Source organism: Mastigoproctus giganteus, chromosome 1 (genome assembly GCF_048544385.1).
Source record: "Mastigoproctus giganteus isolate SK-2022 chromosome 1, ASM4854438v1, whole genome shotgun sequence".
NCBI lineage: Eukaryota > Metazoa > Arthropoda > Arachnida > Uropygi > Thelyphonidae > Mastigoproctus > Mastigoproctus giganteus.
This window is the reverse complement of record NC_143575.1, coordinates 64,684,756-64,699,953: the sequence shown is the minus strand read 5'-3', so window position 1 is coordinate 64,699,953 and position 15,198 is coordinate 64,684,756. Positions and strand designations below refer to the sequence as shown.

Sequence of the window (15,198 nt, the reverse complement as noted above, 5' to 3'; positions counted from 1 at the left end):
TAAAATTACTGGGTGCCTGGTCTGCCTCCACGAGGCATAGTGTGGACAACATTGGGCCCCCAGCAGGGGTCTAGCGGCTAAATGGCCAGCTGCCAGCTAAGGACCAAAGAAGAAGAAGAAGAAATGGCCAGAAGAACAACGAAACACAACACTACACTTACAAAATCCATACACTTTTAAATCTCTGGCCATCCCAGTGAACTGGTACACCTACAATGAAAGCAACGTGGAGATGGGGGAACCCCTGGTGCCGTTAGACACGAACACACTATACACTACTGTACTGCCATCCATTTATACTTCATATAAAAATATTTATTACTGCAGTATAAAAACATTTATACTTCATACATTTATACCTCACATAAAAAATATGAAAAACTAAATCAATGTTTATATTCAATAGTTAATGGCAAGCAGTGTTTTTTTTTTTTTTTTTGTTTGTTTGTTTGTTTGTTTTCTGTCCTGAAGTCTAATGTGGAAACCAGCATGACCATCACATTTCTAATTATACAATCTGTTTTCCCACTGTACTGATCCATTTATGCTTCATATAAATTATCAGAAAAGTGGATATCTAATTATATAAATGATTAGAAAAGTGGAAAATGTATGTTTACTAATGTTAAAGTTTATGTTCAATTGTTAATGGCAGGCAGTATTTATTTATTTTTTTCCTTTTCCTAGTGTAGAAGTCACAAAGTAACTTAAACAAGAAATTCCAAGTAGAGGCTCTAAAGTAAAAAAAACATTGCCAATTATCCAGATGGAAGGTTTTGTGAATATTTTCTTCCAAGAAGAAATATTGCATTAGAGCTTTTAAACTGTTTTGCCATGCTGTTTTATATATTAACTGATGTAAATCTGAAAATAAATAATTTTTGAACATCACCTTTCAACTGGTCATTTGTTTCATTGATAAAGCTGTGCAATGGGGAAAATAGTGAAAATGATGCTAGACTAGAAAGGGTTAAGAACTGTATATTTTAGTCCTATAGTTGTAGGATTTAAAAAACAGGAAAAAACAACACTATGTCATTAAACATGTTTTCAAAGACTTTGACAAACAAAGAGTGATTTGAGAAAAGCAAAATTTAACAATGGGTGTATCCATCGAGGAAACCTTTATTTAATAAATGCAGCATACTCAAAAACACTGTTTTGTTGGCAAAAATGAGAAGCTATGATGCAGGGATCATGCTGATATAAGTAGCCATTCTTCATCTCTTTGCAATGTGACTTTTGACTGTTTTCTGCACTAGATGTAGCCCAATGTGTGTTAGAGGATAGTGGGTATTCCAAGATATGGACTCAACTTCAGTGCTGTGTAAAGTAATAATTTTTAATAATTATTAAAAATATCCTAGAGCTTTCCAGAGATTTATTCTAAAGAGTTATATTAATTAACTTCTATATCTATACAGACTCCAGAAAGAAACTGTGAAACTGACTCACTTGCAAAGAATAGTGAAGAGAAATAGGCAATAAATTTCTTAGTACTACAGTTGGATGCAAATGCAATTTATAAAATGCACTTATCATAGTCTTCTTGTTAGTTTCTTCAAAGAATATGCGCTCAACCTCTCCTGCAACCTGAAAAAAGGAAAACAAGTTTACAAGTATTAATATACATGATTAGACAGAAAGGAAATTGAAAGAAATGAAGATTCAGAAGAAAATTTCAAGGAATTGTTTTCTGGTTGGTCAATATATAACCTACATGGAAATTTAATAATCTATCTATGATTGATGGCACACTGATATACTGAACTAAATCAGTAGACTCCAGCACAGATCATTAACTGCTAAACAGCTTCTATGGAAGCATCTCTTAATATTTCAATTATAACAAAAAATTTCCTTACATAAACTATAAGATTAAATGCAATTTCTTTTTCTGTATACCTTTCTTTGTAGACAGTTCTGATTTTGTATATACAACACTTTCCTAACAAGTAATGCATTCCTATATATATTTATTAAACACTTATATGTACACTTTAATCAGCACCATAGTTACACAAATGCACATATAATATACCTTAAAAAAAAATAGACATATACATACTATTTGTATTTTACAATAAAAATCTATGTTTAAAATATGGGAAAAAAAATATTTCATTAAAAGATGACAAAGGATGTACAAAAATTTCACAAATTTAAAACATTAGCACTTGTAATACAGATTTAAATTTAAAAATCATCATGTTATGATCACAAAAAGATATTGTAAAGGGATTTTAAATCAAAAGCTGTATTCCAAGCATTAATATTTTGGATCTCAAAACATTTAAAAAATCCAATGTTGCCAAATGTAGTGAAGTATTTTAATTCCACATGTGTGTGACTGATAGTAATGCCTATAAATTCTCACGTTAAAAACATCTTTTAATTTTTTCAACTTAATCAACTTATCCAAATAATTGTACATAAAAGTAACACCAAATAATTAGTTGAACATATCAATATATATGTAATATATCCACCTGTTTAATATACAGGCAACCCCTATTCTACCTAAAGATTTTCTACCTAAAGGAGTAGCATTAGCATTAGTAGAGGCATTTGATGCAAGAAAGCAAGCTTATGCAGCATAAGCCAAAAAAATAAATAAATAAATAAAATAAAATAAATAAATAAATAAATAAAAAATAACCACTTCCACTTCACCCCTCTGTTCATTCGAAATACCTGTCCAGCTGAGCCTTAAACATATTTAGGCTATCAACTTCCACAACAAGGGATGGAAGTCTGTTCCACCAACCACCCGCTGGCTAAAGGCAAATTTCCTCACATCTATCCTACATCTTCCTGTCTTTCCTCAATTTGAATTTATGCCCTCTCAGGTGATTATTCTGAGCAAGAGGAAGTATCCCATCAGCATTGAGCATGCTCAAACCATTCAAGGCTTTATACACCTCTATCAGATCACCTCACTGGTGCCTAGTCTCCAGACACTGTAATTTGCAAAACTTAAGCCTTTCTTCATAAGAGCACCCCTTTGTTCCATTCACTAATCTTGTTTCCCTTCTCTGTACTCGTTCAAGCAGCTCTACATCCTTCTTGAAATGAGGCCTCCAGACCTGTATACAGTACTCTAGGTGTGGCCTGACCATTGCCTTATACAAGGGAATAATCACCTCTTTATCCCTGCTAGAAAAATTCCTATATATCGTTGACAATACACAATGAGCTACTCCTGCAGCCAGTCTGCACTGCTCAGAGAACTTCATATCCATCTGCACAACCATCCCCAGGTCCCTTTCATTCTCTACCACTGTCAGTGTAGTACCACAGAGTTGATACGTTGCTCTGGGGTTGCTGTTTCCCATATGTAGTACTTTACATTTGTCAATGTTAAACTTCATTTGCCACCTCTCAACCCATTTGCTCAACCTTTCCAGATCCTGTTGCAGTAGCATAGTGTCAGTAGTGTCCTTCACAACCCTGCCAACCTTCGTATCGTCTACAAACTTGGACATTAAGCTTGATATACCATCATCAATATCATTTATAAATACAGAAAACAATAATGGACCCAATACTGAACCCTGAGGGACTCCACTAATAACATTAGTCCACGATGAGCAGTGTCCATTGAATACCACTCTCTGTCTTCTCCCCATCAACCACCCCTTTATCCATAGCAGCAATTTGCCTCCAATGCCACACTGCTCCAATTTGTGCAGCAGTCTTCCATGTGCAACAGTATCAAAAGCCTTTCTAAGATCCAAGTATATAATATCAAAGTTATTCCCTGCATCCAGTTCTTTTGTGACTGCATCATAGTATCCAATCAAATTGGTAAGGTAAGACTTCCCCTTAACAAAACCACGCTGTGTCCTAGCTATAACTGAAGTCTTGTCTAGATGATCCTGCAGTGCTTCTTTAAACAGTGCCTCCATTAATTTTCCGGGAACAGAAGTTAAACTAACAGGTCTATAATTACTTGTGTCGCCCTTTGATCCTCCTTTGTGAATTGGGGTCACATTTTCACATCTCCAGTCCATGGATACTTCCCCTGAGTCCAAGGAAGCTCTCATAATTATGGCTAAGGTTTGCTTACTTCCTTTGCTGCCTCCTTTAATATAACTGGATAGATCCCATCCACCCCAGGTGCCTTTCATGTGTTTATCTTCAACAATTTCTCCTCCACTTTACTCTCAGTTATTACAAGATTATCTAGCTTACTGGCAAATTTGAATACATCTCTGGCATTTAGCTCACTGAATAACTCCTCATGTGTGAATATAGATGCAAAATATTCATTTAGTTTGTTAGCTACCTGAGCAGGATCATCAACAGTTGACCCATCGATATCAAGTGGACCAATCTGATTCATCCCCTTCCTTCTAGAGTTTACATAAGTAAAGAACCCTTTGCTGTTTTTCTTTGCATCCCTTGCCAAAGATTTCTCGTAATCTGCCTTCGCCTGCCTAACCTCCTTTATAACTTGGTTACAGATCAACTTGTATCTATCATAGGCTTCTGTGTCACATTTTAATTTACATGTATCCCATGCATTTATTTTCTCTGTCATATGTCTCATTAGTTCATCTGACATCCATTTAGGCCTAAACCTTGAACAATATTTCTTAGTTGGTATGTAAAGCCTAGTAGCTTCCAAGATTAATTCTTTGAATGCCTCCCATTTTGAATTTGCTGTTGGTAACATCATCAGTTGGTCCCACTGTATAGAATTTAAATACTGTCTCAGACCATCATAGTCACCTTTACGAAAGCAATAACCCTTCCCTTTACCCCTGATGGTAGTTATCTCTTTGAGTAAATCCCACTTCAGCACACTGTGATCACTGCCACCTAGTGGTTCCTTTATCTGCAGATTCTTAATGCACGAAGAATCACTACTGATAATCAAATCAAGAGTATTACTCCCTCTAGTTGCCTCCCAAACATGCTGATGTAGAAAACAATCATCCAATAAATCGCCAAAAGCCTTGCTAGTGTGTGAGTAACCAACCCACAAATTCCAGTCAATATCTGGGAAATTAAAATCCCCCATTATAAGACTCTCTGATTTACTGGCCCAATCTATTTCCCTTTTGAGTTCCTTGTTATACTCATCCGAGTCGTTAGGCCAATAACACACTCCTACTCTCAATTTTGATCTCCCAATGCTTATGTCACACGAAACTGACTCGACTGGCTCGACAAACTGACTCGTCGACTGGCTTCACTTCCTTGGATTTTAAGAGTTTCTTAACTAATAGTATAACCCCTCCTCTCTTACTATCCTGTCTATCCTTGCTGTACAAATTGTACTCCCCCCAAATTCCAGTTCTGCATTCCTTATATCTGTGTGACACCACATCTCTGATATCCCAACAATATCTGCTTTTGAATGTTCTGAGCAATACGCGAAATTCATCAAATTTATTTACCAAAATCCACTTGTTCCTATTCTTAGCTACCCTCATCATCATCATCAGCCATTTTCAATCCACTGCAGGATGAAGGCCTCTCCAGCAACTTTCCAGTTCCTTCTGTTTTGAGCACTGGCCATCCATTTACTACTCAAAAACTCATGAATTTCATCTATCCATCTCCGCCTTTGTCTTCCAGGTTTTCTTCTAGCTCCTCTTGGGTACCATTCTGTTATTTTCTTAGTCCATCTGTCATCATGTCTTCGAGCTATGTGTCCTGCCCAAGACCATTTTAGTTCTTTAGTTTTGATAAGAATGTCCTTTACTTGAGTTTGCTGCCTAATCCATGTGTTTCTCTTCTTATCTAACAGTCTGATTCCCAATATAATTCGTTCCATTCTTCGCTGTGTAGATCTTAGCTTCTCTTCCATTCTTTTGGTGAGTGCCCAAGTTTCACTTCCATAAGTCATGGTGGGGAGTATTGATTGAAAATAATGAATCAATCCACATTGATTCATTATTTTACGTTTCAGACAAACTGGGATATTGCTCTTCAGTATGTGACTATATTTCCTGAATGCTATCCATCCAAAATTTATTCTTCTCTTGACTTCCAGCCATTTATCATTATTACAGCTAATAACTTGTCCCAGATAAGTATATGACTCCACCTTTTCAATTACTGCTCCTTCAATCATTATTTCCCTTTCCGTGGCATACTTGTTCATCATTACTTTTGTTTTAGCCATATTCATCTTTAGTCCAAAATCCTTACTAACTGTGCATAACTGATTAAGATTTTCCTCTAATTCTTTGAGATCGTGGCTTATGACCACAATGTCATCTGCAAATCGTAAATGGTTTAGGTACTCTCCGTTCACATTGACTCCTTTCTGCGACCAGTCTAATCTTCTGAAAGCTTCCTCAAGGGCAGCAGTAAACAGCTTCGGAGATATTGTGTCTCCTTGTCGAACTCCTTTCTCGATTTTAAATTTGCTACTGTATTTGTCTAGTCCAATGAAGGATGTAGCACTCTCATATATTTTCTTCAAAATCATAATATATGGAAAATCATAATTTTTCTTGCTCTTCATTTGTCGTCTTTGGTTCATCATGACAAGTGTTTCTTGACTAATTTTTTCTTCTTTGGATTTCTGTTTCCCTATAGGTTTCTTGGGCTTTATCACTTTCAGAAAGTTGTAATATTCCTCGTCGATATATTGGTCCTGAGCAGTCTGCAGAAGCTCAAACTTGTTCTTAAGTTCCAGTACATACTGCTTTTTCTCCTCCTCTGTTATTTCAAAGACCTTTGTATTATTTACTCGAGTCAGTTTTTTCCTTTCCTTTCCTACATCTATATCAAGTGTACATCTTACCATTCTGTGATCACTTCCAACATTTACCTTATTCAGGACGGTAACATCATTCACAATATATCTTCTGTTAGTGAGGATGAAGTCGATTTCATTAGTTGTTAATCCATTTGGACTCTTCCATGTCCACTTTCTGTTCACCCTTTTCTTGAAAAAAGTGTTCATTACTGACATTCCTTGAGATTCTGCAAATTCCACAAGTCTTTCACCTCTTTTATTTCTTTCACAAATTCCAAAATTTCCTATAGTTCCTCTTTCTGTGCTGTTTTGCCTTTTTCCAACCTCAGCATTGAAGTCCCCCATAATAATAGTGTAGTGGGTTTTCTGCTCATCTAGCAGACTCTCAATTTCAGTGTACATTTCTTTACATTTCTTCAACCTCTTCATCATCATGGCTCAATGTTGGTGCATAAATCATTATAATCTTTAGCTTGTAACTCTTAGAAATCTTGAGTATTAGTCTTGACACCCTTGGTGATGTACTTTTGAATTCCAAAATGTTGTTTTTAAAATCTTTATGGACCAGAAACCCAACTCCACCTTCACTCCTTTCACTGTTTCCATTGGTGTACAGCAGATTTCCACTTGATAAACTTATAAGTGATTCATTTCTTCTTCTTGTTTCAGCCAAACCGATGGTATTCCAATTCACATTTTCTAATTCCTTTTCCAGCTCTAATATCCTGTCTTCACCGATGAGTGATCGTACGTTATAACAGGCCAAGTTCAATTTCCGTGCATGGCAGCCTGGTCGTACCCAGAGATTCTTAGCACCCTCTGCTTCCACTCTGATCCTCTCGCTGCCGTAAGAGGGAGAGTGAAAGCTGCTGGGGACTGAGGGCCATTTGTATTGTTGTGCTCTCATTGCTGGAGGGTTTGGTCTTTTCCTCTTCACGCTGACCAGGCGTCTTGAAGAGAACCACTCTACACGTTCGTTGCCACCTAAGTGACGTAACAGGGCTTACCATCGAGAAGGTGTGCATGAGTGGATTTTAGGGTGGCAAGCCAACCGGACTTCTCCTAAATCTTCTGTAATAGAGAGATATTGGATCCATCAGTGTTTTAGGCTGAGTGTCTGATAACACACACGCAATGACTCCCAGCAGTCTCTGAAATACCCTGCATCTTGTTTTCCAAGTTGCTGCTCATTCCAATAGAAGCAGTGCAAGAATCACTTTCACCTCTGCTAGTGGTTACTGTTAATCTATTAGTCCTTGTATCCCCCGAAGCTAGCAGTTTTCTAACACTGCCCCGATAGCATCGGCAAATATTCTTGCACCCTTTCTATTTAAGTGTATCCTATCCCTGTAGAAGCAGGTAAAAATAAATCCAAAGAAGAAAAAATTAGTCAAGAAACACTTGTCACGATGAACAGAAGACAACAAATGAAGAGCAAGGTAAATGCTGACAAGTATAAAATTGAGTATACTGAGTGATGCAAAGCCATTAGAACGAGATTTAGAGAGGATATAAGAAGATTTAACACAAGAAAAATAGAACAAGCATTAAGGGAAAACAAAGGACTTACATCAGCAGCCACAAGCAGTAATACAGAAAGACAAATGATACTGAAACTTAAGAATGCCGATGGTGAACTGATAAATAGCAGAGAAGGCATCATTCAAATAGCAGAAGACTATGATAGAGAATTATACAAGGAGCGAGGGAATGTCAGCAGTGCGGAAGATTGATCACAAATTAGTAACACATACGACATACCTGATATCCTTCCTGATGAGGTAGAACATGCTTTGAAGAAAATGAAGAATGAGAAAAGCCCCGGGGGAAGATAAAGTTACTGTAGAGTTGTTAAAATTGGGAGGAAGAAGCATGGCACAGAAATACCAATAAATCCACAAAAGCCTTGCTAGTGTGTGAGTAACCAACCCACAAATTCTTCAAGGTTCTTCACAAAATGCATTAGAAAAGGCGTGAGACCTAAAGAGTGGAATAATGCAATCATAGTTTTGCTGCATAAGAAAAGGGATAAATCAGAAATTGGAAATTGACCAATTAGCTTGTTATCCCACATCTACAAGTTGTTTGTAAGGGTCATTACTAACAATTAGAAAGAATACTTGATGAGAATCAACCGAAAGAGCAAGCTGGCTTTAGGACAGGATTCTCAACTATGGATTACCTTCATGTAATATCACAGATAATGGATATAAAACACCATTATGCATGGCATTTGCGGATTATGAAAAAGGTATTTGACTCCACATAGCATAAGGCAATGTTTCGGGCAATGGAAAGACAAGGTATAGATACCCCGTATATTATGATTTTGAAGAAAATATATGAGAACACTACCTCCTTTATTAGACTAGACAAAGACAGTAGCAAATTTAAAATTGAGAAAGGAGTTCGACAAGAAGGCAATATCTCCGAAGATGTTTACTGCTGCGCTTGAGGAAGCTTTCAGAATATTAGACTGGTTGCAGAAAGGAGTCAATGTGAATGGAGAGTACCTTAACCATTTATGATTTGCACATGACATTGTGATCATTATTATTATTATTAGCCATAGGTGCAAAGAAGCCTGAGGCTTATGCTGCACCAGCCAAAAAAAAATTTCTGAATTTCCCCGAGAGAGAGAGAGAGAGAGAGAAAGAGTCAGTAGTAGAAGGGAATCACCAAGAAAGAGAAGAATTATGATATCCAGCTTAGGACCCTGGGTGTGTGCCAAACCCATAATCACCAGAGAGAGGAAAATTTTAATCAGTTATGCGGAGTTAGTAAGGATTATGGACTAAAGATAAATATGGTTAAAACAAAAGTAATGATGAACAAATATGCCACAGAAAAGGATACAATCACTGAAGGGGCAGTAATTGAAAAGGTGGATTCATATACTTATCTGAGACAAGTCATTAGCTGTAATAATGATAAATGGCTGGAAATCAAGAGAAGAATAAATTTTGGATGGATAGCATATAATCATATACTGAAGAGCAATAACCCAATTTGTCTGAAACATAAAATAATGAACCAATGTATACTCTCCACTATGACTTATGCAAGTGAAACTTGGGCGCTCACCAAAAGAATAGAAGAGAAGCTGAGAACTCCACAGCGAAGAATGGAATGAATTATATTAGGCAGCAAACTCAAGTAAAGGACTTTGTTATCAAAACTAAAGAACTAAAATGGTCTTGGAAAGGACATATAGCTTAAAGACATGATGATAGATGGACTAAGAAAATAACAGAATGGTACCCAAGAGGAGCTAGAAGAAGATCTGGAAGACAACAACGGAGATGGACAGATGAAATTCACGAGTTGGTGGGTAGTAACAGATTTCCATTGCACAAAACAGAAGGAACTGGAAAGTTGCTGGAGCGGCCTTTACCCTGCAGTGGGTTGAAATGGCTGCTGCTGATGATGATGATGGGGCAACCTATTAGGAGCCCCCTGCCATGCTGATGTCATGCCTCTTCCTTCCTTGAGGCATCTCAAGGAAGGAAGGAACCATGAGATGCATGGTCTGGCAACTGCTGACGTTGGTTCCAGCTGTTGCTGTATGAGATCTCATGCCAGCCATGGGCATCCACAGCATAAAGTGTGTTAGTTGTCTGATGACACCAGGGGCTCCCCCATCTCTGCTTCCATAGTGTAATATGGTGGGTAGTAACACAGGATGCTCTGGCCCTATAGCTTTACCCCCCACCAATCCCATTCCCCTTCTCCCACCTCTCAACCCAAGCATTTCACCAGGTGAACTCTACCACCAAAAAACTTTTATTGTTCTTGATTGTCCCCCCCTGCCCCCATGTGGAGGTTGATCTCCTTCCTCAGGGGTGCTCCTCTAACTAAATATTTTCAGTTGGGCAGTCTTTCTATCATCCTCCTTTATCTTCATCTGATTCCACCTACTGTCACCAAGGTCACCTCCCCCTCCATTGCAAGCTCAGGCACAGACTAGTGTTCGCCTCTGCCAAGGACTATATCTCCTACTATACCTAGCTGCCTTCTCAGAGTGGAGGACAGGTAACATGGGGGTCTCACTAGGAGCCCCCTGTGGCTAAATTCTGGAGGAACAATAGACCAACACAACCATACTACACAAACTAATACCAAAATTTACACTATCTCTAGCATTTACAGTTTGTACTGTGACACAATATACTAAGCAGTTTTAGGGTAGACTCCTAGTGCCACTTGACAATAAATACTATACACTATTCTTTCACAAGTGAACCTCAATGCTCCATTCCCCAAACAGATAGAAATCTGCAAAAGAACTAACATATACCAAACTGCTGAAATAGAACCTCTTTTCTCCCAGGATGGGTTAATGGTCACCTTGGACAGCACCAAGAACAATAAGTGTACAGGGCTTGATTTGTTGGAAGTGGAAATTGTGAAGAAATTGTCCATAACCTTCCCATACCACCTTCGCCAACTCTATAAACTGCGGCTTATTCTCAAAAATCCTGAGGATCCAACTGTCCAGTGCAGATCTTAATATCCTATAGCTTTACTAGCAGTGCTTGGTAAAATCTTGGAGAGATTCATACTTTTCCAGATATGGGATCACTACATGGAAGCAGCTCTACATTCAGATAAACAAATATGGCTTCAATTCTGGCACTGAACAGAGGCAAAATATATGCTAGCCATTTCTGTTGACTTTGCTGGTGCCTTCAATGTCTTGTGGTGGTTCATCATTCTCAGAAGGCAATGTGAGGTCAATGTGGCAATAAACCTATACAAACTGATTGCTGGAACAAACTATCTGTTGTTGTGGAAGTTGATAGCTTAAATAAATTCAAGGAAGAACTGGACCTATACAAACTTTTTGGAGTGAATGGGCGAGTGAAACAGGAAGTTTTTTTTTTTTCACTGATGATGCTGTATAAGCTTGCTTTCTTGCATCATATGTAACTATTAATTCTAATGCTAACATCACATGCCACTATTAATGCTAATGCTTTAATAACTTAACTTGTCATGTAGATCGTAATCTCCGGCAGTAATATTCATAGAGCTTTTAGAATCAGAGATTTGGTGTAGATAGCTAGCGTGTGTGTTCAAACCAAGAGGGTGGCAATAGATAATTAAATTTATTAACTGTTATAACTACTTAGATTTTGCATAGGTAATTTTTTAACTTAATACATATAACGAATTAGATTTTACAAACAATGTTATAACTTAACTTGAGAGGAGATATGAAATTCATATGACATAACAGTAGAAGATAAAGCTCAATACTGAAATATATATATATATATATATATATATATACACACACATAGTGTTAAAACTGCATCGGGATATAAGTTTAGTATATTTTTATAATTTTAATTGTATTGAAATTGAATCGAAATCATGCCTCAGACCAGAGCAGCAAAGCAAAAGGCTCAAGGTAGTGGGACTGCTGTGGCTCAGGGGAGAACTGATGGGGGGGGGGGTTGATCCTCTGAATGGGACATGATATTGCCAAGAGGAATGTCTTTGTGTGTGTGTGTGTGTGTGTGTGTGTGTGTGTGTGTGTGTGTGTGTGTGTGTGTGTGTGTGTGCGTGCGTGCTCGATGTAAGAAGTGTGAGGAAATCAGGTGCCAATTCAGTATTGTTATGGGCCTTTATGAGAGCTTGAAGAACAGGGTATATGTCCTCAAAGGGTTTTAATTGAAGGGTCCATGAAGCTCTCAGCTGGCCACATCAACACCACAGTTTGCACTTGAACATCAGTCAACACAGCAGCAATCCACAAGACAGAATGTACTGGTCCCACAGGAAGTAGTGAAACGGGGAATTTATTGTGCAAAAAGGATAGGTGGAACAGAACCAGGGTATGTCTACCAGGGGGAAAAGTTAATGATGTTGTAGAGCAGATATCACCTTTTAAGGGCACAAAAGGTGATATTGTTGTACATGTTGAGACTAATGACCTCAAGAATAAGAGATCTACATATTTACTTAATAAGTACAGGTCAATGTTGAAAAAAATCGCGAGTTAGGGTTAAATTTGAAAGTGTCTGCAATTCTTCCCAGACACAATAGGGGGAAGTGTATGATTAGAGCCTTGTCAATCAATTCGGCCCTGGAGAGATTGTGCAAGGCTCATGGAATAGAATTTTTTTCACCCTGGTTTGTGCTTGCTAACAGGAGAGATTGCTTCTACAGGGATGGGATGCACTTAAATAGAAAGAGTGCAAGAATATTTGCTGATGCTATCGAGGCAGTGTTAAGAGGACCGGAAAAAGCCTGGAAAACAAGATGCGGGAGATTTCAGAGACAGCTGGGAGTCACACAGAACAAGTAAATACATGGGCTGTGTTAGGGAAGCTAAGAATAAGAAGAGGTGCATGTATACATGTGTTCATCAAAAAATCAAAGGCAGATATTATTATTATTATTATTATTAGCTATTTGGTGCAAGGAAGCTGGAGGCTTATGCTGCACCAGCCAAAAAAAAATTCCTGAGTTACCCTGAGAGAGAGAGAGAGAGAGAGAGAGAGAGAGAGAGAGAGTCAAAGTAGAAGGGAATCATCAAGAAAGAGAAGAATGATGGTATCCAGCTTAGGACCCTGGGTGTGCCAAGCCCATACGCACCAGATGTGAGCCCTTGGGGTTACATATATTTTTGGGATATCAGAGAAGTGGTGTCACGGATATAAGGAATGGAGAATTGGAATTTGGGGAGTAAAATGTGTACAGAATGGGTACGAAGGGAGGAGGAGTTATGCTATTAGTTAAGAAACATAAAATCTAAGGAAGGCAGCGAGTTGACATGGCTGGAAAATGCAGGGATGAGTCAGTTTGGTGGGTGTTGTTGTTATTTGGGAGCATTTAGCAATTAAGGCCATATTGCTCCGGGGATATGCGGTGGTCATTCCCTGACCTTTCCACATCCTCCATATTTGGTGGCTCATGGGTTCGAACCCCGGTCTAATCAAGAAGCGTGTGCTACGCACTGTTGCTCCTGCCCACCTGGCTATGGAGGCGCCTGGTCAGTCAGTCAGTTTGGTGTGAGACATAAGGAGTATTTTAAATGCTGTCAAAGCAAAATTGAGAGTTGGAGTGTGTTATAGGCCTCATGACTCAGATGAGTATAATGAACAACTGTACAGAGAAATAGAGTGGCCAGTAAATCAGATTGTCTTATAATTGGGGATTTTAATTTCCCAGACATTGATTGGAACTTATGGGTTAGTCACTCACACACTACCAAGGCTTTTGTGGATATAATGGAGGATTGTTTTCTAGAGTAGCATGTTCTAGAGGCAACTAGAGGGAGTAATACTCTTTAGCTGATTATCAGTAGTGATTTTTAGTGGATTAAGAATCTGCAGATAAAGGAACCACTATGTGGCAGTGATCACAGTGCGCTGATGTGGGATTTACTCAAAAGAGGTAACTACAATGAGAGGTAAAGGGTTTTTGCTTTCGTAAAGGTGACAATGGTGGTGTGAGACAGTTTTTAAATTCTGTACAGTGGGACCAACGGACCAACTGATGATGTTGCCAAGAACAAATTCTAATTGTGAAGCATTCAAAGAATCAATCTTGGATGCTTTCTATACCAGCTAAGAAATATTGTTCTAAGTTTAGGCTTAAATGGATGTCGGATGAACTAATGAGATGTGGCAGAGAAGAAAAATGCATGGCATCATTTAAATTAACAGATGACATAGAAGCCTATGGTAGATATAACTGGTCTGTAATCAAGTCACAAAGGATGTTAGGAAGGCAAAGACAAATTATGAGAAATCTTTGTCAAAGGATGCAAAGAAAAACAACAAACAGTTCTTTACTTGTGTAAACTCTATAAGGAAGGGGATAAATCATACTGATCCCCTTCATATTGACGGTTTAACTTTTTTTTTTTTTTTTTTGTTAGTTGTTGGAGCATCAGCTTCTGTGGCCATAATGCACCTCCCAAAGTTTTTGCATTTACTGTGATCCAAGCCCAAGGCGGGATTCGAAGCTGTGACCTTTGAGTTCCTAGGCAGGCACTTTACCCACCTGGCTAGCCCAGTCGGCGATGGTTTAACTGTTGATGATCCTGCTCAGGTAGCTAGCAAATTGAATGAGTATTTTGCCTGTGCATTTACACAGGAGTTATTCAGGGATGGGGAATGCCAGTTGTTGTTATTTGGTTTTTAGGAGCATTAGCAACTAAGGCCATATTGCTCCGGGGATATGCGGTGGTCATTCTCTGACCTTTCCGCATCCTCTGTATTTGGTGGACATGGGCTCGAATCCCGGTCTAATCAAGAAGAGTGTGCTATGCACTGCTGCTCCTGCCCACCTGGCTACGGAGGCATCTGGGAATACCAGAGGTGTATTAAACTCTGGCAGTGAGCTAAATGATTTTGTGGTAACTGACAGCAAAGTGGAACAGAAACTGTTGAAGATAAACATAAGAAAGGCACCCGGAGTGGATGGATTCTATCTATTTATTTTAAGGAGGCAGCAGAGGAAGTAAG

At 38.4% G+C, this 15,198-nt stretch overlaps 1 protein-coding gene across 4 annotated transcripts in view; it reads right to left on the bottom strand.

Moving 5' to 3' along the window:
- The window catches only part of Vps13 (vacuolar protein sorting 13C), a 1,645,987-nt gene that overhangs the window by 545,195 nt on the left and 1,085,594 nt on the right, over positions 1–15,198 (bottom strand). For all 4 annotated transcript variants that reach the window (XM_090373229.1, XM_090373247.1, XM_090373239.1 and 1 more), the window contains exon 49: positions 1,456–1,593. In XM_090373229.1, the coding sequence (XP_090229355.1) occupies positions 1,456–1,593 (138 nt within the window). The remainder of the gene's footprint in view (positions 1–1,455; positions 1,594–15,198) is intronic.